This window comes from Drosophila ficusphila, unplaced genomic scaffold (genome assembly GCF_018152265.1).
Source record: "Drosophila ficusphila isolate 14025-0441.05 unplaced genomic scaffold, ASM1815226v1 contig_414, whole genome shotgun sequence".
Lineage (NCBI taxonomy): Eukaryota > Metazoa > Arthropoda > Insecta > Diptera > Drosophilidae > Drosophila > Drosophila ficusphila.
In genome coordinates this window covers 15,300,282-15,326,391 of record NW_025064328.1, presented here as the reverse complement: position 1 = coordinate 15,326,391, position 26,110 = coordinate 15,300,282, and the positions used below count along the sequence as shown (strand labels likewise).

Sequence of the window (26,110 nt, the reverse complement as noted above, 5' to 3'; positions counted from 1 at the left end):
ATATTTCAACTGAAAGAAACTATTAAATTATAAACACATTACTTATTATCTGCAGACAAAAACATTTTTTTTGTTTTTTTCACAAAAATCGCCCAAAAGCAGCCAACGTTTTATAATTGAAAAACGCGCACTATCGATTACAACTATCGCATCTTGGCATCGGTAACAACCCTGTGTTATTTTCGCGTGTGTTTTTGTTAGCACGACTACCCTTGGAGAAAAAAAAAAATAAATAACCTATAGCAACAAATCTGAACTATCAGAGAAAAAAATAGCTTTAAAAAGTATGGACGACAGCGTAATACTGCTAGACGATTCACAAAACAGTGTGCAGATTGTGGATGACGACGTGGAAGACGGAGAGCTGGAAGATGACGTTGAATTTGTGCCATCCGAAGATGTTACCCAAGAAGAGGTCGAGCCAGCCGCCGAACCGGAGAAAACTAGCACAGATAATGCCGATCAGGTGGGTTTAAAAACACAGATACTCTTTTTACGTTATCTGAGAAAGCCTTTCATTCAGGAAGCCAACAAAGAATGTGAGGAGAACCTTGTTTTCGAGGTGAGATTCCACAACGAGATGCACTTTGCCAGTCTGCAAAAACAAATGCTGGATGTTCTGGAACACACATTTTCAGAAAAGCAATTGTGTTTTCGATCTAATCCGGAGTGTCTGCTGATAGCAGCCTTTGAGAAGAGCGAGGTGCAAACGGAACAGGAGTCTTCGAACAGTGATCACCTCTTCCTGATCGATACTCAACCGGCGGTTAAGCTTAACGCCGCCCAGGTACCCTCATACAAACGCTGCAACACAGACGTTCTGGATGAGCAGACGGAGGCGAGAAAGAAACTCAAGGCGGAGGAGGTCAACAAGTGCTTCCGGCCCAAGGCGCAGTCCTCCTGCTTTAATTGCGGCGAGACAGATCACTCCCTCCGCGAGTGTCCCAAGCCTAGGAACAATACCAGGATAATGCGGGCCCGCAAAAAGAATAGCCACCGCATGGAGCGGTATCACGTGGACGCAGAGCAGCGATTCGGTCACTTACGCCCAGGAAAGATCAGCACAAAGACGCGTCACGCCATGGGCTACAATCGCGGCCAGTTGCCTTTTATGTTCTACCGCTTGCGAGTGCTCGGATACCCACCTGCATGGCTGGAGGAGGCCAAGGTGCAGAGCTCGGGAATAACGCTTTTTAATGCTGACGTAAGTTGGGGCAGCTGAGCTGTTTTTCAGATTCTAACATCATCTTTTTTACAGGGTACCGAGGTCACAAAGTCCGACGACGAAGATGGCGAGTCCGACACCTTTAAGTACGACATTAACAAAATCGTGGAGTTTCCTGGCTTTAATGTCCATCCCGGCAAAATATTCGATGTAAATATTAGCTCTGGTTTAATTAAAAACCCACATTAATACTCTCGATCCCCAAGGACTTTAAATACCATAATGTGCCGCCGTTTCAAGAACACCAATCCAAGGCGAACTTTATTAAATCACTGGGCGAAAGCGTGATCAATGGCTACAAACGTAAGAAGCTAGTGGACCTGCCTGCCCCACATGACCAAGTGCCCATTCCCAGCGAGGAGCAGACCAGCTTTGGCGACTACGACATGGAGATTGTGGACGAGGCAGAGGATCCTCCGTTGCCACCTTCAACGCCTCTGCCGCCACCACCTCCCCCGGAAGAAGTGGGTGGAGCACGACAACGATCGCCATCGCCGAGTCTGGATGATTTGAGGGCCCAGCAGGAGAAGCTGCTGCAGCAATTGGAGTGTAACACTTCGCTGGACACGACGGCGAATGAGTCGACGTCGCAGACTGACTTGGATGACACGTCAGAGGTGGCGGTGAAAGAGGTTGAGCAATCACTATCAGCTCCTGCGACACCCTTTAAGGCCTCCTATGAGGGAACGCCCTTGCTGAAATTCTCTGTTTACGATCGGTTACCCGTGGGTAGTAACTTCAAGGTGGGCGTCAGCGATGTCATCAACTTTGAGAACCTGCCGGATTCTACCGGCAAGTACGAGCAAATGAAGGGACTGTTGAAGAACGTGCGTGAAAAGATGGTAAAACTGCAGAGCGAGGACAACTGACGAGTCAAAGGATAGATATTTACGAGCCACATCGCATCCCGCCCACCAATTGTTTAGCATTTAAAACATTTAAAAGCCTACTGTACAAAGCAAATACAAATCGAATACTTGTAGTTTTCCAATGTGTATTTTTAAAATTTCGAAATATATTAGTTAATAAGCCTGCGTGTTTATCGAGTGTGTGTGTGCGGTCTTGTGTTTTGTACAATGTGGGCATGTATAATTTCTCTAGTCTGTGTAAAAGTGCGAAAGAATTTCACCAATCGGATTGCTCTGGTTCCATCCGTTATCGTAGTGAACCATTTCTCTCCCAATTGCTGGAGAAGAAACAAAACAAGGAAATGCTGAATTGCGAATAGCGTTGCAGAAGCTCAGGTTTGGCAGAAGCAAGGGCGCCCGGTTCCATCTAGTTGATGGCCGGCGGAGGAGGCTGCGGGGGCGGCGGCGAGCCATCCTGGTCGTTGTCGCGCCGACCACCGGAACGCTTGTTGCTGGTCAAGCTGCCCCAGGTACTTGGATTCAGTATGTACATGAACATGGCCACGATCAGGAAGATCATGGTGACGGAGAAGCCGCTATCGTCGCCGCTACGACCAATTCCCTGCACCTGCTGCTGCGAACGTCCGGTGACTGGAAATTAATGGATTAATTAATAAGTCCTTTTCCAAAAAAAAAAAAAATGTCCTTATACATTTAATCGCCTATTGCACAGTTTTTGGCAATCCACAACTGAAATATTATTCTAATCAATAACAATTTGGTTCGTTGGTATAATTTTGCTACTTGTGTTAACGTATTTTGACTATAACTAATGCCACTTACTCTCAATTAGATAAAAATAATTAGATAAAATTAAGTTCAGGCAAAGACTCAGTTTTTTGTTATGCCTTTTATGTTTTGTGATGCGCTATTTTTGTTTTAAAATTTTTCAAGTTGTGTTTCATTTTGTTTTAAGGGGAACTGATAAGCTCTACTTATATAAAGCATACTCATTCTATGGAGATACTATTTCTCTATTTAAAAAACCCCAAAAAACCGAACCCAAAAAAATGCTGTACTCACCATCGAAGCACTCGGTGTCTGAGCAGGCATTCTGGTTCTGGCGTATCTGAAATAAAAAGGAGATTGTACCAGAAGGTTTAATTAGCCGGTAAGCCTGGAACCTACAAAGTTTATGAGCCGCTGCATCGCATATTCCTGCGACCAGACGCACTCGCAGCCATCGAAGTCGTCGGACATTTTTCAAGATTATTGCCTTGAGCCTGGGTAACAATCGCTGGGGAGATAGAAGTGGTTTTCAAAGGGTAAATATTATATTTTATATATTTATTTAGTTATATTCTGCTGGCACTGACGTGTCTTTCCAAGAGCACCGAACAGAGAACTGATTTTAAACAAAACGAACTCAGCTGAGACTAATTTATTTACCAGCCGCAATCGAGTTATAGTATACGTAGTATATATGTTTGCACGATTCCGATAAAGTCGGTTTAAGTTCGCGAGAGCGCTGGAAGAAGAGAACTTGAAAAGTCGGCCATACGTACTGAGTTCTCAGTTTCAATTGGCAAAACACAATTTAAATTTTGTTGCAGTTGTCAATAGCAAAGTTATGAGCTTGACGGCAAACGCAAATCGAAAGTTGGGAAATTTAAGCCCCAAAATGTCCACCCCAATAATTTGCTATATACACATACGTAAGCCCCAATGTTTTCTGTATAAGTATGTGACATAAATACACGATTATCAGAAAACGACAAAAACCTAAGCAATATGACAACTTTTAATTATCGCCGAGACAAAGACAGCGCTTATCACAATTAATTACGAGGTCTTTTCCGTTAGCAGTTCGCTTTTCAAACCACCCCAAACCGAAATCACTATCTACTTTTCAAAAACGTAAACACAACTTTCCCATTTTGTTTTTGTTTTCCAATGGGAGGCGTAAACAATCACAGTTGATGGGCGTACAGTAGTTAAATGACGTTTCCTCCAAGAATTTCACCCTTAACAATGCATTCCGAGCATGACAATCGAGATTGTAACTAAATTATAGTAAACTTTTGTCCCTGCAGCGTAACAATTAATTTTTTCTTACCAACTGGAATGGAAATAATAGCACATATGGTAGTGTTGAGCAACGACCAGCACTGGAGGAAGCTATCGATGGAACCATTGCCAGTGCTGGTGGTGTCCGGCTTGGAGCAGTACATAAAACTGGCGCCAAAATCAAAATCAATAAAAGTTTCGTCTTTTAATTATAATTACATAATTGGTTTTAATTGTAGCCTTAGAATACTGTCATGTCATGTGGGAGTTATAAACAACCTATAAAACCGCATTTTTCTCAGTCTTTCTTAATCAAAATGTTCGTGTTCCTGCTCATATTTGTTTTTATCCATTTTGTCGGTGCTCATGAATCGAAATCACTTCAAATTCTTCATGAGCTAAATACAGATTTTGGAATGGAGCTAAATGTGTTCGTCGACTTTGGCAATCTCGAGAGTTTATATTTACTTAAAAACTTGGACACTCCCAGGATTCAACTCACTTCACAATCCGCGGAAAGTTGGGATTTTCAAATCCGAGGAATCTTTACGGAAAGATCTCTTGTCTTAGTGAGATTAGGTGATTCTGGACTGGATCCCAGAGTGGCCAGTCTTCTTCCCCATCTCGTCGACAAAGTGCATGAGCTGCACTTTGTATTTCTGAGTATGCAGGAACCACTTTTTCCCAAAGATGACCTCTACACATACTGCTACAAACAGGGATTTGTTAATGTGCTTTTAATAGGTGCAGGAATCATGTACAGTTATCTGCCGTATCCCTATATTCAACCGATTAAGCTCTCAAATATCTCTGAGTATCTCAATAGAGAAAGGATTATTCGAAATTTCCGGGGATTTCCCATTCGAACACTTCGATCAACGTTGGCGCCCCGGGACTTCGAGTACCTAAACGATCGAAATGAGTTGGTACGAGGTGGATATTTGTTTGCGGCCGTCAAGGAGTTTGCTAATCGCTATAATGCCACTCTGGACAGTGTTATCATGCCCAACGTAACGGAATACGCAGCGTACGTGGCCGTCGAGGAAATGCTGATCGCCAAAAGGATCGATATTGTCTGCTATTTTAGAGCGTTGAGCTGGAATGTGGCCTACACAGCTCCGCTTTCGATCATCGCCGAGTACTTGATGATTCCACAAGTTCGACCGATTTCCAGTTTTCTTTATTACTCCCGCCCCTTCAGTTGGTCCTTGTGGGTGGTCGTGGCTTTGACCGTCCTCTATGGTTCTCTCATGCTGTACCTAAGTTCAGGAAGAGCGCGAAACGAGATCGGAGAGTGCCTGCTTTATAGCTTCAGCCACATCCTATACAGCTGCCACCAAGCAATCAGGATTGGAGGCTGGAGAGATACAGTTATTCACGTTATCCTAACGATCGCTGGTTTTATACTCACCAACGTCTATTTGGCCACACTGTCCAGCATCCTTACATCTGGACTGTTCGAAAAGGAGTACAATACTTTCGAGGACCTGTCCAATGCTCCGTACCCGAATCTTCACGACGAGTTCTACAGGATGGAATTGCAAAGCAAAACATTTCTTCCCGAATCCTTCCGACAGAAGAGCATCACCTTAAATATCACTTTGCTTACAGCATATCGAGATGGGCTCAACAAAAACTATATATATCTTCTGTACGAGGATCGCCTGGAGCTGGTATTGATGCAGCAATACCTACTGAAGACGCCGCGTTTCTATAAGCTTCGCCAAGAAGTGGGTTACGCCCTCGAATCCTACTGCGTGTCCAACAGCTTGCCGTATCTGAAAATGACTAGCGAGTTCATGAGGCGGCTGCAGGAGCACGGAATCAACATCAAGTTCAAGGCGGATGCATTCCGGGAACTCATTCAGCTGGGAATGTACACCCTGATGCGGGATGATGAACCTCCGACCAAGGCGTTTGACCTCCAGTACTACTACTTCGCCTTCGGCTTGTGGGCTGTTGGCCTGGTTTTGGCTCTTCTGGTTTTATCCATTGAGCTGGTTAAGTGGCGGTACCACAAAACAAGAGCTCGAAAATAAAATGCACACATTTAGTATGGGTTTAGTTTCTTCTTAATAGGTAGGCAACAATAAAACAACAACAAAACCGACCGGCGTTTTTTACTTTATAGTTAATATTCTAATAGCGACTCCTACTTAATCCAAGGCGGCGACTTTTATTGTTTTGCATGCAAATCGGAGACATGTCCCCAGCAATAAGTCTAGCGTTGTCGGAGTTCTCGACCAGATTGGAGTTCTTATCGGCTAGCGGGGTACTTGTCGAGACCGGTAAGGGTGCACATTTGGGCTTAACCGGAGTTCTGCTCCGCTTCCGAATCTTGCTCAGGGAGAGGAGATTTCGGCGAGCAATTATGGAGGACTTGGTTTTCTTGTCCAACGGCGATCGCTCTGCCAGTTGCGACAGGGAGGCGTGGATCTGCTGCGATTGGGGTGGCGTATTCAGGCCACTTTGGAATGAGGTCGTCTTGGTCAACTGTGAAGGTGTTTCGCTGCAACGCCTCTTACTCGAGGGAATTCCGTCGGAGGTCTCCCTTCTGTGTTTGGGTGTGACCACACTTGAGTCATCACCTAAATTCGAACTGTTTTGAATTTTCTGCGACAACCTGGGAAAAATAGAGTCGTTATCGTCTTCGTCCATTGAAAAGATGATGCCATCGTCCAAGGGAAATCCATGGAAATCTTCTCCAGACGCATCATCTGATTTGTTAGAGTCACTATCCCCAGGCTTAATGACAACAACATCGGCAACTTCCGGAGGCAAGGCAATTTCAATGTCTGCCATCAGTTGGGCCGCTCTAATTCTCGTCTCCTCCGATATTTCGATGCGTTTGTTAGACGCTGTGCGGAACCCAAAGATTTCTCGAAAGTCATCCGCTGGCCTTTCTCCACTGTAATGATTCAGATCTTCAGCCACTACCTCATCCATTAATTTGGCAGCTTTCTTTTTCATCTCTTCTGATACTTTAATGGGCTTGTTTGATGCTGTTCTGAATCCCACAAACTCCCGACTGTGATTACCAGATATTTCTTTAGTATGCGAGTTATGCTTTTGACTAGGTTGGTACAATCCCGATTCAACTTCAGACATTAACCTATCGCCCATGTTTTTCATTTCTTTCGGTATGTCAATAAATTTGTAAGGCGTTTTGCGGAATCCAACAAGCTGAGGAATATTTTGAGTAGGAGACTGGGTTTTGTTGGGAGTCCTTATTTCATCCTCTTTTATTTTTGTAAGATCGACTTGCTGATTTTCTTTTCCTGCAATGACAGTATTTGAATTTGATATTGGCATGATTATCGATTTGGGCACTTCAGTTAGTTTTTTAGAGGTAGATGGAACATCTCCAGAAATATCTATTGGCTGCCATTCACTGAAAGCAAAATCTTGGAGGTACTGATCGTCGTTAACTTGGTTAATCTCGTCTGTGGCCTTAAACTGGGCTAGAAAATGAGCTCCTTTGGCTTCCATTTCTTTCGTGATCTTAATCGGTTTGTTTGAGGCAGTTTGAAAACCCACAAAGACTTTTGGTTGATTTGAGTCCATTCTATCTGGTTCACGTTCGAATGGGTTAGTTTCAGCTGCTTCAAAATCGGACAAAAACTTGGCCGCTCGCTCTTTCATTTTCTCGGAAAGCTTTATTGGTTTGTCGGAAGCAGTACGAAATCCAACAAACTCGGGGATGTCTTCACGTTTTTGTTTATGCGGTTCCGTTTCTTGCATTTCCTCAGGAACGTCAAAATTAGCGTCGTTCTGATCTGCTGGACTTTTCGGATGGTGATTTTCTGCTTCCTCAAAATCGGACAAAAACTTGGCCGCTCGCTTTTTCATTTCCTCGGATACCTTAATTGGTTTGTCGGAAGCTGTGCGAAATCCAACAAATTCTGGGATGACTTCAGTTTTGCGTTCATGTCCTTCCATTTCTTGCATTTCCGCGGAAACGTGAAGTGACGTTTTAGGCGCTGGTTCAAGTTCTGGTTGCCATTCGTCAAGGTGAATTTCCTTCAGAAACTGAATATCACTGACCAAATTGGTATCTTCTGCCATCTTTGGGTTTTCCTGAGAAATTGGTTCTATTTTCAATTTTCTTTGAAGTGCCTCCTCATTTTCCTTTACCGATTCATCGGGCAATTCCATGGAAGTTTGCCATTCACTGACTGGGATGTCCTCTAATACTAAAATGTCCGCGTTCTCAATCTCGCCATCTAATAACAACCTTTCTGTATTGTAGATTTCCAAAAACGAATCTGCCTCAGACCAATCATCGCAAACTTTTATATCTGCAATTGAAAGGGTGTTTTTATTGAGTCTGTTTTATGGGAAACATTTAGCTTTTTTTTTACCCGATTCGATGGCAGTAGTTCTCATACTTTCTCCGAATATAGTGGCACCCAAAAATCCTAGAGGTTTAAGAAAAAAGTTATAAAGTATTGTTAAAAAAATCTACAAATTTCATTACCTTCAGGCTTAATATCACAATTTTTTGTTTCATTATTTGTTTCAACACAAATGCATTCCGTAGTCGAATTTGAACCTGAAAGGTTCCTCTCGTGATTCCGGGACCCCGAGGGTTGCTCAGAATTGCGTCGTGTTTTGGTTGGAAGATCTATTTTTGATTGAAGTGCTTGAACATTTTGGGTTTTGGAGTTTGGGCTGCCCAGGGAGAAGTATTGACTTAGGTTTAGTAGGTTTTCCCGTATCCTTTGGGACGTATTGGCATCCAGTTCGCAAACGACGGCTGTTGTAGTACTATTGAGATCCTCCTGGACGGAGAGTTCCGACGTACAGCTCATTCGATCCTCATCCTCCTCGTTTTCTATATGTAAGTCAGTATTTTGTGCAGTTTTTTTTCTGCTGTACGTTTTGATTCTTTTCCTTCGGAACCGAAACCATGGTGGGGGATCGTAGGCAGCCAACTCCTCTTCATCTTCCTTCAGGAAAGGTGGTGAGCTAAAATCCCTTTTAATCATAAGGGCGATGTTCTCCCCGGGCGTGGGATCGGGTTGGTTAAGCAGTAGGTCCTCCAAGCAGACAAAACTACTGCTAGCAGGAGCTATCCGGGTTTGTTTTTTCATTTGTCGGGCTCGGAGTCTATCCTGGAGATCAACATCACATATCTTGGCCACTTCATCGTCTATACTTCCTAGAAATTCAGACCTTTCTCTACTCTGAAGAGGCTGTCGGAATGTGGGGGCAATATCCCTCCTCGTCTCAAGACTCGAGAAGCTCGGCCCCTGGTCCATAATTTCTCAAATCAGATTCGTTTTAGCATTTCAAGAAAACAAGTGTTTAATGTTGTGGTTACACTTCGATAGCTATACAGGCGCCTCCAAATAATCGATGCACTGAGGAGAGACGGCGCAAGCACGCCGTGAAAGTAGGAATATCGATTATTTTTATTACTAACTCAATATTTTGGGAGCTGAATTAAATAACTTAATTCTAGAGAATGAAACTAATTAAATTGGAACATATTTTGATAGTTTACTTAAAACATATCGATATCTGACAATCTCCAAAATCATCGCTGCTGTCGATAGCGCCATCGATTTTGTTTCCAGCTCTAGCTCTTGCAAGTAGCGACAATTTTTGCAAAAATACAATTAAATAATAAGGGGCACCGTCGAGGCTGCGAAACCTGGTTTTTATACTACTGCAATTGCTGAAGAATCTAGTTTAGGTGCCACCCGAAAATACCGGAAAATTGTAACCCAAAAACAAAGGGAGAGTTAAAAAAAAAAAGCAGCGACGGCCCAAAAGTGAAAGCCCCCAGAAAAAGTACAAAAGAGCGAAAGAGCAAGAGCGAGAGCGAGAGAACAGTGAAAAGAGTCTGGACGAGAGAAAAACGATTTTTTCAGAGAACACCGCGATTTTTGGTAGAGTTCTGTGTGCGAGACCTGGTAAGTGGACATTTGATCCAGTCTGATTTGGTGTAATACGGAATCCTCGCAGGAACAGAAGGAGAAAGCCAGCAACCGTCAAGATTCAGGGCCACTTCTACAGCGGGTTCCAGATCCACAGCCACGGAGGACGCAGCCACCAGGACGCAGGACGAACCGCTACCTACAGCACCGCCAGCACTACACTAGCCGCCACCACGCTCCACAAACAGCCAGCAGCCATCATGTTCGTCAACTCGATGACGTTCCGCGGAAATCCTGCGAACTACCATCAGCAGCAACCGGCCCTCAACCACCACACGCTGGCCGCAGCGCACCACCAGCAACAGCTGCACCATCACCTGGGTCACGTCGGTGGACATGCGGCGAGCAATCACCTGGCGGCCGCTGCCGTCCTCGGCCGCCATGGCCACAACTCGCTGGGCAGCGGGCACACTTCCAGCTCCTCGCACTCCACCAACGTGGGCGTGGGAGTGAGTGGAGGAGGGCTGGCCAGCGGCTCCACCGGCGGCAGCGGTGGCAACAGCTCGCCGGACAGCGGTAAAATCTACATCAAGAACTTGGAACGGTCGATCGACAACAAGGCAGTGTATGACACGTTTTCCGTGTTCGGTAACATCCTTAACTGCAACGTGGCCAAGGATGAGGACGGCAACTCGCGCGGCTACGGGTTCGTTCACTTCGACACGGAGGAAGCCGCACGGGCGGCTATTGAGAAGGTGAACGGGATGCTGTGCAATAACCAGAAGGTGCATGTGGTCAAGTTCATACCACGGCGGGACCGGGAGCAGGAGAAGGCCACGCACTTCAAGAACCTGTACGTGAAGAACCTCAGCGAGGAGTTCACCGAGCAGCACTTGCGCGAGATGTTCGAGCCCTACGGCCGCATCACCAGTCACAAGGTACGTTTGTTTTTGTTCCCATACCTCCGTAAAGAGGGCGGTAGTGCAAGTTGGGCCGGGTGGTTGCAGGACAACCATGTGGCACAGTTTCTCACGCTCTTAAATTCGCTCTTGCCGCATTGCTGCGCATGCCCATTAGAGGAAATAGGAGGGGAAACGAGATTCCGCTAGGTCCATCTGCGGATTTGTTTATATCACCATCAACGTGTTCTATCTGATCCTTGCAGCTCATGCTGGACGAGGAGGGGCGCTCCCGGCGCTTCGGTTTCGTGGCCTACGAGAATCCACAGTCGGCGCTGGCCGCCGTAATCGGCCTGCACGGCAAGCAGCTGGGGGACAACAAGTTTTTGTACGTGGCAAGAGCCCTTAGCAAGGCCGAGCGGCAGCAGGAGATCAACCGCAAGCTGGAGGAGCGCAAGCGCCAAAAGGCCGGCCAGATATTCTACTACTAAGACGGCGACGGTGGCAGCTGATCCAAGGACATCGCTAGGAGCTGACTCGGACCCCAGACACACAATATACACCCATATTTAAACCTATATAGATATTTACGAGAAATTGTATCGAGCAGCTAAGCGAGCATTCAGGCAGCAGGTGGCAGGTGGCGGGATGCAACTCCTGCACATTTACATTTAGACGTAGGCAAAAAGTGTTGCAACACAGTTGAAATTTATAGACACACAAGAACAGAACACGAACTCTTAATCGAAAGGATTTTCTAGGCATCAGGACAAACCGTTTCTTAGCACTCACTAGCGTTTTTTTGGAATTAGATGTTTGTCTTTACTGTTGAATTTAGTGAGCAGAGGCTTCGCTGTCAGCTTCTCCCCTAAAATATACATTGCCCACATTCACACTGGCCCGTTGGCATTAAGCCGAGCCTGGGCAACATATGAATATTTACACATACCTATTATATATTTAAACGAAACTAAAGCAACAAAAAGATAAAAAAAAAAACAAAAAAGGAAAAAATGTAATCCCTATTAACAATTGCAGCACTCACTCTACGTATATACATAAACATATATATTTACACGCTGTAGTTAAAAAGCGTTTATAATACTCACACACTCTAAGCTCTAACTAAAAAAAAACTTTTGACGAGAAATCAAGTGCAACCATTGCGAAAGCGAACCCCACACGTAATTTATATTGTAGACGCAAATGCGACAGAAATAATAGATCGGAGCTGAACGAAAAGTGGATTAGCAGGAGGGCCCAGCGCCGACAGTACATGAGTATTAAAATTTTAGCAATTACAAGACATTTTTGTAATTAACTGTACATTGTTTCAAGTAGCAAAAACGAAAATGAAACCACAAAACAGGACCGCAACAAAACAAAAAAGGTAAACCTAAATGAATGTAACCGATTCAAGAAGTGTACACAATGCAATGTTTAAAATCTTTTAGATTATTATTACGGATACAAGGCACGAAACAAATAAATCCCCGAATGAGGAAAATACTTTACTAGCAGGCATGTAAACAAGTTCGGCCCACGGCAAATTTAACCGAAACGAAAGCAAATACATACATACATAATTTAAGATTATTGAGCTTAATTTTTAAAATGTTTCCAAGAAAAGAAAACGAGAGTAACGAGAAAAACAAAAATAAGAAAACAAAACAATGCTAAACTCACTCAAAATTTGTAAGATTCAAGTTTTGCTGCGTCTAGACATTCACACAATGTATAGTTAAAACAGTACCACAAAAGAACAAAAACGAAATTACATAAAAATAGTTATAAATGATGGCAATATTTAGGAAGGCATAATTAATGTAACCCCTCATTTGACAATATTTATTTTGCATTACATTTCATTTTGGGCTTAGGTTGCCCGCTCCCTTCGATCCAATGTTTTGAAGTTGGGGGCGAGCGATATTACGAATCTAGTTTTCAGGACAAAAGTAGGATTAGGCCTTCACACTCTAACTCACACAGAACATATGCAATATGAATTTACAAGACAAACAAAAGAAAATTATGCAATTGAATAATATTTACACAAATGTACAAAACAAAAAAAAAGAAAATGAAATTTATTTTCCTTTGCCAAGCAAATGCGACATACTTCTTATTATTATTACAAATTATAATTGTAATTGAAACTTAATTTTTTTGGTAATTGCTTTTGCAGAATTTACCTAAAAACAAAATAAACGACAAACAAAATGAAAAAACCCAAAGGAGAACCATTTTATAGTGCTAAATTTTTAGAGAGTACAAGAAATGTTAATTCAGTCTTACAAAATTAATTGATAAAACAACACAGAGCGAATCCCATTCCAAATACGCAACACCACACAATTTTTCTCAATTTTGCACATTTGCTTAATGAGACATTACAACACCTGCATTCGATTCTACTCACGAGAACCTAGTTTTTATTTAAACTTTTGCTTGGACTGGGGTGTGTGTGCCCCCATCGAATGTCCCATTTTAACGAATAGCAAACCCACACAAGAAGCACAGATAATATCGACACAGATGGCGTATAATATATGCATTATATATGTAACTCCATTGAAACGAAAATCCTAATTATAACATATTACAAATACCTACTTATTAAAAACCTAAAAACAAGCGAAATGAACAAGAAATGGAAAAACATTTAATGATTTAAATCAAGATGCATTGAGCAGAAACATGTGAAACTTGAATAAAAATGCTTTTGCAAAAAGTGTTTGAAATTGCGACCTGACGAGTCTTTATTTATACATTTAATCATCAGTCGGGAAAGAAGATTGGAAGGAATAATAGCGATGGGATATCCTTGGAGATCCTTTGTTGGGTACTCAAAGGACCTGATGGCTCCAGTTAGTTTTCTTCGCTTCGCTTTTGATAAAAAGTAATGAACGAAATGATAGCTCCTGCCTTATTGAATATAGAATTTTGTCAATGAAATATTTTGGGCTTAGACTAAGCCCATATATCGAACCATATAGTCCATTAAAAGTTTTTTTTATAAGTGACCAAATCGACACACTCGAGTAGACCGCATTTATAGCCGTGAACAAATGGTAGTCAATCAATAAATTTACATGACGAGCCAGTTTCTTAGCTCCATAACCATCAGCCCAAGAAATTACAGAACGATTAGTATTTATTTATGGATAATATATGATGTGATTACAATCTTTGAGTCGCATTGCAGAATCATTTATTTCTAAGATGCCGCATGTACGTCAACTCCAAGCAGAACGCCAGGGAACCTATGATACTTCCCGCCACATATACAATCCACACAAAGTAGAAGTCCTTCCACTTGAGATCGCAGTAGACCTCAAGGTTCTCATCCGTTATGTAAGAGATTTGTCGGAGGGCGACCAGCTCGTAAAAGCTGCGTATGAACCAATTCTCATACAGTCCGCTGTCGTGTGTTAATGAAGTGTATCGATAGATAGACTTGTAAAATACTGAGTTCCTTGGCAGGCGCAAAGCCAAAATCAGGAATGGCGAGAAGACGATCGTCTCGGATCGACGGAATACGGGCCTGCGTAGTCTGATCTGGGCCCGCTCCAAATGTGGCCACAAGGTCAAAGTGACTGGATAGGCATACGACTGGTCCATCGAGAGGCGCTTGCACTGGAAATCAGTGGAGTTTGTGATCCAGAACGATTCGCTGTGGGCATCTATGAATTCTCTGCCCATCGTGTAGGTCAGCAAATTCAACTCCTCTTGAATGACGAGAATCTTAAGGTTCGCTCTGCGCATTTGGTCCCAGCTCGTTATGGGTTTGTCCGCCGGCGGATGGACGAGCCACGTCTCCAGATAGGCCATAAACAAGTTGCTCTCGAAGTAGCCGGTCATCAAGAGCAGCAGGTACATCGACATCAGCTTGGGGGAGAGTCTTCTGGGCAGGTTGAACGGCTGTGCCAGGACTCCCCGCAGCACCTTGGTGCCAACATCATAGCATCTCCAGCTGGGACTCAAGCCCGCCTCCAACCGATGGGCATTGCTGAGCACCGTTGCCAGCAGGAACATCAAGGGTATCAGATTGTTGGCACCGCTCTTGAAGTAGAAACGAGACCGGGGAAGGGGGGGTTCCATGGGTAGCATCGCGAACCAGCTGGAAATCTCCATAGGAAGGGGCTGGTTGCCTACGAAAGTGGTCAGGCCCAACGGAAAGTCCACGTGCATCATCTTCGAGAGCCTCTCCGCCCGACCCAAAGGGGTGATGCCGTTCTCGGAAACCAGGTCCCAGGGAATCTCGAGGGTTGCGTTAATGGTGCTCACGTAGTTCCGGATGAAGCTGTTCAGATATCCGCCCAACCGACGGCTTCCGTCTGCCCCTCGGTAGACAATAGTTCGGGGCATTGTGTTGTCGGGGAGTGCCCTTACGATATGGCCTCCCAAGTCCTCCAGTTGCGGTTCAAAGTATCTTACAACTTCTGCAGACCTTCGCTCTATAACTCGGAATTTAGGAAATGCCCGAAAGCTGTAGACCAGCTCCCTGTCGGAGCCTTTAAAAGCCAACACATTAAGCATGTTTGCACATCGAAGTTTCTGAAATGAATTACTGATGTCGACTTCTGCAGAAACGAATAATATGGTGGGAGTATCTCTCATATCATCGAGATTATGGTAGAGCGCCCTCATCATACTTCTTTCTTCTGACTTTAAGCAAACAAGAACCAGCATATTTGAATTGAAAGTATCTTTTAGATACACACTTTGGTTTGCGTTGAAGTTTATGGTGGGAAACTCTTCCTGAAAAGATTTGTGTTCCCAGCATGGATCATTTCGGGTCCAATTTTCCAAGAGAAGAATCGTGTTAAAGTGTAGCTCTTCCTGGAGGGAAAGCAAAATATTATTTAAAGGAACACCTTTTGTTTCCACCAAAGTGGTAAGTATAAAATATAACACAAGACGCATTTTGAAGATGACTGCTCTGAGTGGATTGGTAAAACTGACTGTAGTTTGCCAACTCTTACCAGCCGTTAAAATCTAATATCTATCCTTTAAGCAGTCAGGAATAGATAATTAGTCAAGTGTCACAGTTTTTAATTGCAACTTAATGCCACAAAAACTGGGTTACGTTTAACACATTTAGCTATACATAAAAAGCAATAATTGCAGTGTCAATAAGCATGTACTGTTTTTATTCGTAAAGGGTATTAGAAACCAATTTAATTTTTTTTTTTATTTATTCAATTTTGCCAAGGAACTCTAGAAACTCAATTAGTCCAATCCATATAACAATGAAGTCCACCCACTCGAGGTCAGAGTAACCCTCAACATCCATATCTACTTTGTACGAGATTATACCAAGAGCCTCCAGTTGCTTAAAGCTATAAGATTGGATGAATTCAGTTGTTTGTCCTTCTCAAGTGCAACTTGTAGTACATAATCTCGCCAAGAAACACCAGGAAACTTATGATAGTTCCCACCAGGAAGGCAAGCCAAACAAAGTAAAAGTCCTTCAACTTTAATTCATGAACAGCGTCGTGGTTCGCATCTATTTTGTAGTGGATTTTACGCAGCGCAATTAGCTCGTTAAAGCTCCGCCTGAACCAGAACTCGTAAAGTCCGCTCTGCTGAGTGAGACCCCTGTATCGATTAAGTGACTGGTGGTAGATTGAGTTCTTCGGCAGGGGCATGGCCATGATCAAGAACGGTATGATGACCATCTCCCGGGATCGACGGAAGACGGGTTTTATCAGCCTGCTCTGTGCCTGTTGGAGGAGTGGCCACAAGGCTTGCGTTACTGGATAGGCAAAGGACTGGTCCATGGCCAGCCGATTGCTTTGGAATTCCCTTGAGCTGGTCAGTTCCAGCAAGTCCATATGTTCCTCCACAAAGCTTTGCCCCAGCGCCTCCCTCATGGAATTCAATTCGGACGGGATAATCTGGATCTTCATTTGTAGGTTGCGCATTTGCTCCCAGCTTAGGACCGGATCACCCAGAAGCGGATGCACCAGCCAGGTCTCCAGAAAGGCAGTAAAATAGTTGCTCACGAAGAAACCACTCAGCAGGAGCAGCCAATAGATGAGCATCAGCTTGAGAGAGAGTCCCCTGGGCAGGATGAATGACAGCGCCAGGAAACCTCGAAGGACTTCATCACCCAGGCAGTAGCACCGCCAGGTGGGACCCAACCCCATCTCAATGCGATGGGCATTGCTGAGCAGCACAGCCAGCAGTATCATCAGTGGAATCAGCCATGTGAAACTCAGTTTCAGGTAGAACCGATATCTAGGAATGCAGGGCTCCATGGGTAGCATCAGAAACCAGCTGGAGACCTCCATGGGAACATTTTGTGGGGTTGACCAGTGCTCTGTGCCGTGAATGCCCAGCGGGAAATCAACGCCATGAGCCTCCGAGAGCCTGTGAACTTCCCGCAAAGCGATTGCCCCATCTTCGGGCACCAGATCCCAGCAGATTTTGAGAGTGGCGTTTATGGTGCTCGCGTAGTTCCTTATAAACGGGTAGAGATACCCGGCCAACTGGCGGTCTCCGTCGGAATTCCTGTAAACCACGGTTCGCGGTATAATGTTGTCGGGTAGTGCCCTTAGCGTATGTCCTCCCAGATCCTCCAGTTGATGCCTAAAGTATCTTCGCACCTTTGTTATATTTCTTCTGATTAACTGAAATTTTGGGAACGCCTTGAAGCTGTAGACGAGGTCTGTGGTAATGCCTTTAAAAGCCACCACACGCAGCATATTTTGGCTAAAACACTCCAATAACAAATCCTTAATTTCGTAATCCGAAAAGACGAATAAAACTGTAGGAGTATCGCGCATATCTTCCAGATTTTTATACAGTGCCAGCATTGTATTTCCCTCATTTTTGGTCAAGCAAACAAGTGCCAGTATCTTTGAATGGAATTTATCTTTAAGATACAACATTTGGCTTGCATTAAAGTTTAGTGTGGGAACACTTTCTTGAAAGGATTTTCGATTCCAACACGATTCACTTGCTGGCTCACTTTCTAAGAGGAGAATTGACTGATAATGCAGCTCTTCGTCAAGGGATTGAAGAATACTTTTCAAGGAAGCACACTCTGCTTCCATTAACCCGACGGTTACTACTAAATACAAGGTTAGCCTCATGCCTATTTTGACCGTTCTACAGGACTGAGTATAATAAACTGCAACTGGATAAAAAATATTGAGAAGGGCTAGGGTAATTAACAAAAAAGATTGAGAAACAAAAACCAGTAAACAATAAAAACCAAAAGTCATTGCTATTAATGGGAGCTAGCATATCAACATAAAGTGCATTTCCACAGGTTGTTTACGGCAGCACAGCTTATACTAATTTATTCTACAAAAATAAATCTAAAATCTAGTTTTTAAAATTTGTTATATTTTTTACCAATATTCTAAAATCAGAGGTTTTTTTTAAATTCTGTAAAGTCGGTTTTTGTGCACGACATATATTTGAATTAAACGGACCAAGAGCCCCCCTATTAAGAATATATTCTCCCTGCGGTATATTTTACCTATCACAGTGCGGTCACACTAAAAGCAAACGTGAAAAAGTGAGAAACATACGGTTTAGTTTTTTATTATGTACTAGGCAACGATTGGGTTTGCTAAATAAACTATATATAAACGGTAAAGCGAGTGCGCTGTAATCAATGAGTACCTGATATAACCGGTTGACAGTTGCACGAAATGCCAATAAAATATGAAATTTTTTGCTGTAGTTGTGTAATTTGGTTTGAAAAAGAGTGCCAGGCAAAAACAAAAACAAATCTAGATCGCGCGATATTTCGTCGATGACGTAGCTTGAATGCGTGTGTGTGCTGTATAATTTTTGGAAAAACAATTTGTGAATTTTTCTATTTATTGACATTAAACCAAATCCACAGTAGGCTAACAGCAGAAATCTCCACCTTTTATTTACTTTTTTTAAGAGTCGAGAATCGTGGAAAGGGAACCGTTATATTGCGCCAACGAAAGAGGAAGAGACAAACAAGTGATTAACGATATCGGAAAAAGCAACGCAGCAAACAAAAGCAAAAGAGGATAAAAACCGAGCGACAGAGAAACCAAAGATACACAATCCACAGACAGTTTGTCGGAAATTCAAAATTTCTATTAAAAATTCTTTGGAATCGGATTGGCAGTCGAGCCGAGCCCCGCATCCCGCCGCCCCTCGCCGTCGCCATGAACGCGCTGCTACGTCACAAGGGACGCAATCTGCGAACGAGTCACTTGGCCCAGAATGTCTACAAGCGCTGTAAGTTGGCAAAAACAAGAAAGCAAAACGCAAAACCCAGAAAACTTTCCATTGATTTTGTCCCCTTGCGTGTCCGTGTGTGAGTGTGATTGTGCGCGCTACTTATCCGGTATTTTGTTTTGACTGCACTTTCGCTGGAACGCAACAGCTGATTGGATGGAATCTTCGAAGTGTGCTGGAAATTCTGCCGTGAAGGGTATCCCTTCAGTGGCGTAGTCAAAATCTGTACTAGGGAACACTATTTATTGACCTATGAAATGAATCCTATGAAATTGTAAACCGGTTTTGAATCTTCTATCCTACGTCACTGTTTTTTTTTTTGCTTCGGTAACTCACTTTACCAGATAATTAAATTACTCCAAATGTTTTTCTGCGTTCTGTGGACTTTGAATCAACTCTTTTTATAATCTAATCTTATGCGCTATATAGTACTCTGTACAGTACTTAAATTAAAATTCAAATTTATTTATTCATTCAAGAATTGTGTAAAAATTAAAAAGTTAAAAAAAGCACTTTTGGATGTGACACCTATTTTTCCTAAAATTTGGCAATATTTGTGCGACATATTTTGATTTTCCTAGAAGTACCCTAACAGGGAGCAGGTGCCAAAGACAGGTAACAGAAAACACCAGACAGAGAGTCACCTGCGGAAAAGTACAGTTCAGTGTAAAATCAGTTTGTAGACCTAAAAACAAGTCCACACTCATTTATAATACCTGAAAATGGGACCGAAATCGCCTTCACCTTTTTCTTCACAGTTCCCTTTCGTTTTTTCCTTTTTTCACTCAATCGCACTTTTACCTTGAGCAATTGCCAAAAATCGGAAAATCAAATGAGAGAAAATGAAAGGAAAATGCGCTGTAAACATTGCACTCATCACACATTTCTCAATGTTTGCTGCATCGTTTATTAATAGAGATAGAGAATTCGCGTTGCTTGTGTGATTTCAGTCTGTATTTTGGTTTATGTAATCTCCACTCCAGGTGCTAATTTATTTTTCTTGCCTATTCTATTATCAACTTTTCGCCGCTACTTCAAGTCCCAACAATAATCCATAATCAAGGGGTAAAACGCTTATCAACTGCAAGCTTTTCGTGTTTTTGTTCGTTGTTTTTAATAATTTATTGTGTGCTTGTGTTCTTTGTTGTCTTTTCACCGGCTATTCAAGATTGTTGGGCTGATTGTACTTTCTTAGAAAGAAAGGAAACGTGTTTCGGAAAACGCATTCGTCATTCGTTGCTATAGAATGAGTTTGTTGAACTGGAAGATGATTTTACTTTTGCAAAGAATCAATTGTGATTACTTTATTCTAATCCTCCTCCAATCTTTCCAGATCTCAAGTCGAGCTGCTGTGCGTGTAGCTCGGCTAACTTCACAGATGACCCCACCATAGAGGATGAACGGCCACGGAGATCCGCCTCGACTTCGGCGCTGGAGGTTGGCAGATCGCTGGCCGCCAACCACCGGAGATTCCAGCCCCATGCCAGCTTTGGATACCACTACTCGGGCCACGGATTCAGGCATCTGCACGCCAGCCGTACAATGCTGGAGCAGTCCAGCTCTAAGATCGATGCGACCGTCAAGAAGCTGAAGAACCAGCAGAAGGAGAAGGTCGAGGAGATCATGAAGGAGGTGGCCAACGGTCAGGCGACGGCAGTGGGCACCAGCAGTGCAGCTACTGCCAGTGCCTCCTCGGAGAAGGGTCAAACGGCGAGTGCGGTGACTGGCTCCACATCGGCGACCGCCTCGTCGACATCTTTGGCCCAATCTGCGGACAAGTCTGTGGGCAAGCCAAAGAAGCCGCTAAGCACACGCATTTGGGACGAGCTGGTGCACTACTACCATGGCTTCCGTCTGCTCTTTATAGACGTGGCCATCTGTTCGAAGCTTCTTTGGCGGGTTCTTAACGGCAAGACACTTACGCGGCGCGAGAACAAGCAGCTGCAGCGGACCACCTCGGATTTGTTTCGCCTGATCCCCTTCTCAGTGTTCATCATTGTGCCCTTCATGGAGCTGTTGCTGCCGTTGTTCATCAAGTTCTTTCCCGGCATGCTGCCCTCCACGTTCCAGACCTCCACCGATCGGCAGGAGAAACTGCGCCAGTCGCTGAACGTTCGCCTCGAGGTAGCCAAGTTCCTGCAGCAGACCCTCGACCAGATGCCCGTCCAGCACAAGGAGCACAGCAGCGAGGAGGCCAAGCAGTTCGAGGCCTTCTTCACCAAGATCCGCAACCCCACTGAGTCGGTGAGCAACGATGAGATTATCAAGTTTGCCAAGCGATTCGACGACGAGATCACATTGGATTCTCTGTCGAGGGAGCAGTTGGCGGCGCTTTGCCGCGTTCTCGAACTGAACACCATTGGTACCACCACGCTGCTGCGTTTCCAGCTGCGTCTGAAACTGCGGTCCCTGGCCACCGACGATCGGGTGATTGCCCGCGAGGGAGTTGACTCTCTGGACCTTCTGGAGCTGCAGCAGGCGTGCAAGGCGCGCGGAATGCGCGCCTACGGCCTCACGGAAGAGCGACTGCGCTTCCAGCTGAAGGAGTGGATCGACCTCTCGTTGAACGAGCAGGTGCCGCCCACGCTGCTGCTCCTCTCGCGAACCATGCTCATTTCCGACGACAGCATCACCACCGACAAGCTTAAGGAGACGATGCGTGTGCTGCCGGATGCAGTGGGCGCCCACACGCGTCACGCCATCGGCGAGAGCGAAGGCAAGGTGGACAACAAGACCAAGATCGAGATCATCAAGGAAGAGGAGCGGAAGATTCGCGAGGAGCGCGAAGAGGAACAGGAGGAGACCATCGCCAAGCGAACGGCCATCAAGGAGGAGCATCCCGCCCCTTATGTCTTCGCCGAGAAGCTGGCTAGTGCTAAGAACCTACTGACCCGCAAGGAGCAGCCTTCGGCGACTGAGGCGGACAAGAGCATTTCGTCCACGGATGTGCAACTGCTTTCCGATGCCCTTAAGACCCTGTCGTCCGACAAACAGTTGGTGGTGGAGAAAGAAACGATCAAGGAGCTGAAGGAGGAGCTGGCCGACTACAAGGAGGATGTGGAGGAGCTGCGCGAGGTGCGCCAGGTGGTCAAGGAGCCGGTGCGCGAGAGTCGCGCGGCCAAGCTGCTGTACAACCGGGTCAACAAGATGATCTCCCAACTGGACAATGTGCTTAACGACCTGGAGGCCAGACAGCACCAGATCAAGCAAGCGGACTCCAGTGAGTACGTGGCAGCCAATGCGGCTGTCGAGCCGCAGCAAATGGTGCACATCGACGAGCTGGTCTCCACTATTCGACGCATGAAGGAGTCCTCCGACGAGGAGCGCTTCAAGGTTGTCAACGATCTGCTGGTCAAGCTCGATGCGGACAAGGACGGCATCATATCGGTGCAGGAGATTACCAAGGCCGTGCAGAGCATCGACAGTGAGGCCACCAAGATCGACAAAAAGCAGCTGGAGGAGTTCACCGAGCTGCTCTCCAAGCAGGCTACCCGGCGGCGCAACGAGGAGATCGTGCGCATCGACGACTTGATGAACAACATTAAGGTGCTGAAGGAAACCAGCGACGAGGCGCGTCTCAAGCACATCGAAGCTGTGCTGGAAAAGTTCGACGCCGACAAAGATGGCGTGGTTACCGTAAACGATATTCGCAAGGTAATCAAGCCATGCTAATGTGTTTCAAATGAGAAGCTAACCGATTCTTTGTTCTTGTTAGGTTATGGAGTCCATCGGTCGCGACAACATCAAGTTGAGCGAGAAGGCCATCGAGGAGCTCATCAGCCTCCTGGACAAGGAGCAAGTGCTGCAGGCTGAGCAGAAGATTGAAAAGGCCATTGCCAAGAGCATGAAGGAGGCTGAGAAACTGAAGTCGGAGGTGGACAAGGTAGAAAAGCACCTGTCCAAGCTTGTGAATAATATTCACGACTCTGCCAAGGAGATCCAGGACATTGCCAACGAAATGCGCGATAAGGAGGAAACAGAACCCGACAAGGCCAAGGAATTAAAGGCAGAGGTGAGTGTGCTTTCAAGTTCTTACTGACATTCACTGACTTTGTGTGATTTTAGCCTGAATTCAAAGACACGGCCAAAACCTTGAAGGACAACGCCAAGGAACTAAACGAGATAACACCGAAGGACACCAAGGACTCCAAACCGCCAACGAAGGCTTCAGCGGGCTCAGGGCCAACAGGAAAGTCCGGAGGTGATGCCAGCAGTGGAGGAGGCGGTGGAGGTATTACCCCAGGAACCACGACAGAATCGGTGCTCCGAGAAGCGGCCGAGCGGCAAATGGAAAAGATTCTGCCCTCCACGGAAATTGGCCTGCCGCCTACGATACAAACCCCACCGCAGCCACCGACGGCGAAGAAAGCGACCGCGACGGCATCGACGGCATCCACGACGATTACGGCCAAGAAGCTGCTCTGACCGGCCAAAGAGTCAAAGGAGGGTGTGGCTGAGACGACTCCTAAGCATGTTCCGAAGCCGAAGTGATGTGATGGTTTAGGAGCGGAGAAGAGGTGCTGCTCGTGCCTCCCTCCCTTGTTGTTCCGACTATGCAAAGAATTAATTGTTACCACTTAACATAATCGTAGGGAGAAAATCGAAAGGAAAGCGACTGTGTATTTAACTTATTCCGCGATCCTAAGACAGGATTGGGAGTTGTGCTATACTTAACGCGTGGCTGTAGTACGGTATTTTCTCTGAGTAAGGCACAAATAAGAAACTAATAGAAATACATAAGAATATAACCACTTAACCGATGTATCTTCATTTCACGAACCCACAGCTACTTCCGCGACATGTGTAACGTACCTCCCATTTATTTGGCCCAAAACAATATTAGCGAAGCGATTGTGATCATTAGGCGAACTGTTAATTTACGATTTAAACCCTACATCAATTGATGTGTATTTACTGCAAGAATATTAATTTAGCCGACCGGTTTTGGCATTACCGAAGGAGACGACGAGATATTGAAGTTTAATTGAAACCACGTGATAGCTCTAAACAATAATGTGTGTGCTTGAGTTAGCTAAAGAGAATTTGTAAAAGTGTTTCGCAATAAAAGTTAGTATACAAAACAATTAAGCCAGTATAATTTACGGGGACAGAGACGCCAGCAAAGTTTCTTAATTTCTGAGAAACGATTTCCCCTGCCGATGCACATTTTCAATCTGGCCTTATCAACAATTTCCCAGAAATTACAGCTCACAAGCCATTCGGGATTTTTAAATAACCGACTCGGACCAAACAATTGCTCTTGCAAACCGCATTGATTGCTCAGAATTATATTTTTGCATTGTTTATTGCCTCGGGAGCGGAATGGAGTTCCGTAACCACCCCCGAAAGCCCGGGCTTTGCCAACTGGCCGGCTGTGATTCGCAATCGAGAACCACAAAACGCAAACTTTTACGGCCAAGTTAGTTTTGGCCAACGAGGAGCGGAGTGCAGTGCACTTTCAGCATCATATCCTGGGCAATGGAAGTAATAAAAATTACCACAAAATGTTCCAAAATTTCATCTTTGCCTGCCCGCTGACCCATAAATTCCCATCATATTCAGCAACGGCCAAGAAAGTGTGGTGCTCGTAAAATATTTATAAATGTTCGCAAGCAGGTTGGCCGGACTTCATCGCAAACAGTTGAGCATGGTCAAATGAAGCTGGCCTAGAGTAAGGGTTAATCTTGTGTTGCCACATTCGTCAATCCCCAATTGCTGTGTGAATGCGGGAAGACTTCCGACCAACATCGAAATCGAAAACAAATAAGCGCAAAATGCTGGAAAAGAATACAACGGAAATTTATTTAAAGGTAAATAAAAGCGCCAAAAACGCGAAACAAGCCAAATAATAATAAACTTCAGCTCCACTGGGAGGGAATTGTTGTTTGCAATCAGGCAAAACCCAACAGCCAACAACCAACAACCAGCAACCGGGTACTGGGAACCTGGAAGCCGGAGCTGGGGAACCGGGAAACCGCAGACAGACCATCGCATCCGAGCGGGGGTTTGGGGCAGGAGGACATGGCAGATGGACAGGAAAGTTCTGCGGAGTGTCTCGGCGAAAGTTTGCTCAGCTCAAAGTGCTTCGGATGCAACAATGAAACTCGAAATCTGCCATGAATTGCAGACAATCAGCGACAGAGGACATAAGACAAGCGGACCGACGACCGGGTAAATTTAAAGTATATCGCCATGGAACGAAGTTAATAAGTTTGGAGCGCCAACGCCCCAGAGGATTTCCGTTTCTGCGCCAATGAAATAAGGCCAGCAGCGTGGCATAAAAATGGCAGAATTATTTGAAGAAATGTTACAAAACAATTAAAAAGTTGCCGACTTTCATGAGTCAATCAAAAGAGCGGCAGCCGCAACGAGTTTCTAAAAGTTGCGCAACTTTGCCCCACTTTAAATGCCAGACAACAGGCGCAACGCAAGACGCAACAAGCATACGCCCCGTTGTACGTCATGTGAGCGGCAGACATCCTTTGGCCCCGACTAATGCAATTTGTCCTTGCTGCGTTTTATTTTCTGGCCAATCAGGGGCGAAACTTGAAAAACTGCTGCATTTTCGAAAGCAGCAAAACAAGGAGTCGGTCGGTCGGTGGCTGTCAGAAAGTCGGGACTGTCAGTTAAAGCTCTTGGCATCTGCCCCACATATCGTGTATAACTCGGAATGAGCTCTTCGGAGGCGCTGATGCACACCAGATGCAGATGCAGATGCTCAGCTGCCCAGATGGACTGCTGCATTCGTAAATTTAATTCGTTTTTCACAAGCAATTATATCCCATAAAGTTATTTTGCACTGACGAGGGACATTCTTTGTAACCATGGTATAATGCCGGATTTTGGGCCAAAGAAGAATAAATGTAATGCAATTTGGATAGTGGGAGCAGAATTAGACAAATGTTATTAAATTTATTGATCACTTTAAAAATCTTTTAAATGACTAAATAGAAA

At 44.7% G+C, this 26,110-nt stretch overlaps 8 protein-coding genes across 15 annotated transcripts; 4 read left to right on the top strand and 4 right to left on the bottom strand.

The window, feature by feature from the left end:
- Window positions 1–179: 179 nt before the first annotated feature.
- On the top strand, window positions 180–2,207 carry LOC108101902 (zinc finger CCHC domain-containing protein 8 homolog). 2 transcript variants are annotated; one of them, XM_017206471.2, is made up of 4 exons: window positions 180–466; window positions 512–1,204; window positions 1,259–1,375; window positions 1,432–2,207. In XM_017206471.2, exons 1-4 carry the CDS (start codon window positions 287–289, stop codon window positions 2,092–2,094), a joined length of 1,653 nt encoding a protein of 550 aa, XP_017061960.1. In that variant the 5' UTR covers window positions 180–286; the 3' UTR covers window positions 2,095–2,207. The 2 variants fall into 2 exon arrangements, with proteins under 2 accessions (XP_017061960.1, XP_017061961.1); XM_017206472.2 differs by having other exon boundaries at window positions 183–466; window positions 524–1,204.
- On the bottom strand, window positions 2,206–4,267 carry LOC108101904 (small integral membrane protein 14). Of its 5 annotated transcripts, none has more exons than XM_017206475.1 (4): window positions 4,190–4,267; window positions 3,262–3,370; window positions 3,157–3,202; window positions 2,206–2,724 (listed from the first exon to the last, which is right to left on the bottom strand). In XM_017206475.1, exons 2-4 carry the CDS (start codon window positions 3,331–3,333, stop codon window positions 2,501–2,503), a joined length of 342 nt encoding a protein of 113 aa, XP_017061964.1. In that variant the 5' UTR covers window positions 3,334–3,370; window positions 4,190–4,267; the 3' UTR covers window positions 2,206–2,500. The 5 variants fall into 5 exon arrangements, with proteins under 5 accessions (XP_017061964.1, XP_017061966.1, XP_017061967.1 ...); XM_017206477.2 differs by lacking the exon at window positions 4,190–4,267 and adding an exon at window positions 4,063–4,163; XM_017206478.1 differs by lacking the exon at window positions 4,190–4,267 and adding an exon at window positions 3,523–3,592.
- On the top strand, window positions 4,118–6,179 carry LOC108101788. Its single transcript, XM_017206264.1, has 2 exons — window positions 4,118–4,132; window positions 4,443–6,179. Exons 1-2 carry the CDS (start codon window positions 4,118–4,120, stop codon window positions 6,177–6,179), a joined length of 1,752 nt encoding a protein of 583 aa, XP_017061753.1.
- Window positions 6,180–6,195: 16 nt separating this feature from the next.
- LOC108101887 (breast cancer type 2 susceptibility protein homolog) lies at window positions 6,196–9,576 on the bottom strand. Its single transcript, XM_017206442.1, has 3 exons — window positions 8,618–9,576; window positions 8,502–8,558; window positions 6,196–8,438 (listed from the first exon to the last, which is right to left on the bottom strand). Exons 1-3 carry the CDS (start codon window positions 9,399–9,401, stop codon window positions 6,280–6,282), a joined length of 3,000 nt encoding a protein of 999 aa, XP_017061931.1. The 5' UTR covers window positions 9,402–9,576; the 3' UTR covers window positions 6,196–6,279.
- A 121-nt stretch (window positions 9,577–9,697) lies between these two features.
- LOC108101888 (polyadenylate-binding protein) lies at window positions 9,698–13,668 on the top strand. 3 transcript variants are annotated; one of them, XR_001772126.2, is made up of 4 exons: window positions 9,698–10,058; window positions 10,111–10,960; window positions 11,188–12,311; window positions 12,376–13,668. XR_001772126.2 is itself a non-coding variant. In XM_017206444.2 (3 exons), the coding sequence occupies exons 2-3, from the start codon at window positions 10,283–10,285 to the stop codon at window positions 11,410–11,412; spliced, it is 903 nt and encodes a 300-aa protein (XP_017061933.1). In that variant the 5' UTR covers window positions 9,698–10,058; window positions 10,117–10,282; the 3' UTR covers window positions 11,413–13,668. The 3 variants fall into 3 exon arrangements, 2 of the variants coding, with proteins under 2 accessions (XP_017061933.1, XP_017061932.1); XM_017206444.2 differs by having other exon boundaries at window positions 10,117–10,960; window positions 11,188–13,668; XM_017206443.2 differs by having other exon boundaries at window positions 11,188–13,668.
- A 460-nt stretch (window positions 13,669–14,128) lies between these two features.
- Window positions 14,129–15,847, bottom strand: LOC108101787. Its single transcript, XM_017206263.1, has one exon. The coding sequence runs from the start codon at window positions 15,845–15,847 to the stop codon at window positions 14,129–14,131; it is 1,719 nt and encodes a 572-aa protein (XP_017061752.1).
- Window positions 15,848–16,204: 357 nt separating this feature from the next.
- LOC108101818 lies at window positions 16,205–18,021 on the bottom strand. Its single transcript, XM_017206294.1, has one exon. The coding sequence runs from the start codon at window positions 18,019–18,021 to the stop codon at window positions 16,282–16,284; it is 1,740 nt and encodes a 579-aa protein (XP_017061783.1). The 3' UTR covers window positions 16,205–16,281.
- Window positions 18,022–18,428: 407 nt separating this feature from the next.
- LOC108101894 (mitochondrial proton/calcium exchanger protein) lies at window positions 18,429–24,240 on the top strand. Its single transcript, XM_017206454.1, has 5 exons — window positions 18,429–18,528; window positions 18,831–19,156; window positions 20,490–22,810; window positions 22,872–23,168; window positions 23,222–24,240. The coding sequence occupies exons 2-5, from the start codon at window positions 19,084–19,086 to the stop codon at window positions 23,579–23,581; spliced, it is 3,051 nt and encodes a 1,016-aa protein (XP_017061943.1). The 5' UTR covers window positions 18,429–18,528; window positions 18,831–19,083; the 3' UTR covers window positions 23,582–24,240.
- Window positions 24,241–26,110: the final 1,870 nt, after the last annotated feature.

Bases quoted from the DNA above. Each gene is read 5' to 3' on its own strand.
- LOC108101888 (XM_017206444.2), top strand. From the start codon at position 10,283: ATGTTCGTCAACTCGATGACGTTCCGCGGAAATCCTGCGAACTACCAT. The intron at 10,961-11,187 runs GTACGTTTGTTT...TGATCCTTGCAG, and splicing joins GCCGCATCACCAGTCACAAG to CTCATGCTGGACGAGGAGGG.
- LOC108101887 (XM_017206442.1), bottom strand. From the start codon at position 9,401: ATGGACCAGGGGCCGAGCTTCTCGAGTCTTGAGACGAGGAGGGATATT. The intron at 8,559-8,617 runs GTAATGAAATTT...TTAAACCTCTAG, and splicing joins TTGTGATATTAAGCCTGAAG to GATTTTTGGGTGCCACTATA. The intron at 8,439-8,501 runs GTAAAAAAAAAG...TTTCAATTGCAG, and splicing joins AACTACTGCCATCGAATCGG to ATATAAAAGTTTGCGATGAT.
- LOC108101902 (XM_017206471.2), top strand. From the start codon at position 287: ATGGACGACAGCGTAATACTGCTAGACGATTCACAAAACAGTGTGCAG. The intron at 1,205-1,258 runs GTAAGTTGGGGC...TCTTTTTTACAG, and splicing joins TAACGCTTTTTAATGCTGAC to GGTACCGAGGTCACAAAGTC. The intron at 1,376-1,431 runs GTAAATATTAGC...TCGATCCCCAAG, and splicing joins ATCCCGGCAAAATATTCGAT to GACTTTAAATACCATAATGT.
- LOC108101904 (XM_017206475.1), bottom strand. From the start codon at position 3,333: ATGTCCGACGACTTCGATGGCTGCGAGTGCGTCTGGTCGCAGGAATAT. The intron at 3,203-3,261 runs GTAGGTTCCAGG...TTTTTATTTCAG, and splicing joins TGCAGCGGCTCATAAACTTT to ATACGCCAGAACCAGAATGC. The intron at 2,725-3,156 runs GTGAGTACAGCA...ATTAATTTCCAG, and splicing joins AGACACCGAGTGCTTCGATG to TCACCGGACGTTCGCAGCAG.
- LOC108101787 (XM_017206263.1), bottom strand. From the start codon at position 15,847: ATGCGTCTTGTGTTATATTTTATACTTACCACTTTGGTGGAAACAAAA.
- LOC108101818 (XM_017206294.1), bottom strand. From the start codon at position 18,021: ATGAGGCTAACCTTGTATTTAGTAGTAACCGTCGGGTTAATGGAAGCA.
- LOC108101894 (XM_017206454.1), top strand. From the start codon at position 19,084: ATGAACGCGCTGCTACGTCACAAGGGACGCAATCTGCGAACGAGTCAC. The intron at 19,157-20,489 runs GTAAGTTGGCAA...CAATCTTTCCAG, and splicing joins CCAGAATGTCTACAAGCGCT to ATCTCAAGTCGAGCTGCTGT. The intron at 23,169-23,221 runs GTGAGTGTGCTT...GTGTGATTTTAG, and splicing joins CCAAGGAATTAAAGGCAGAG to CCTGAATTCAAAGACACGGC.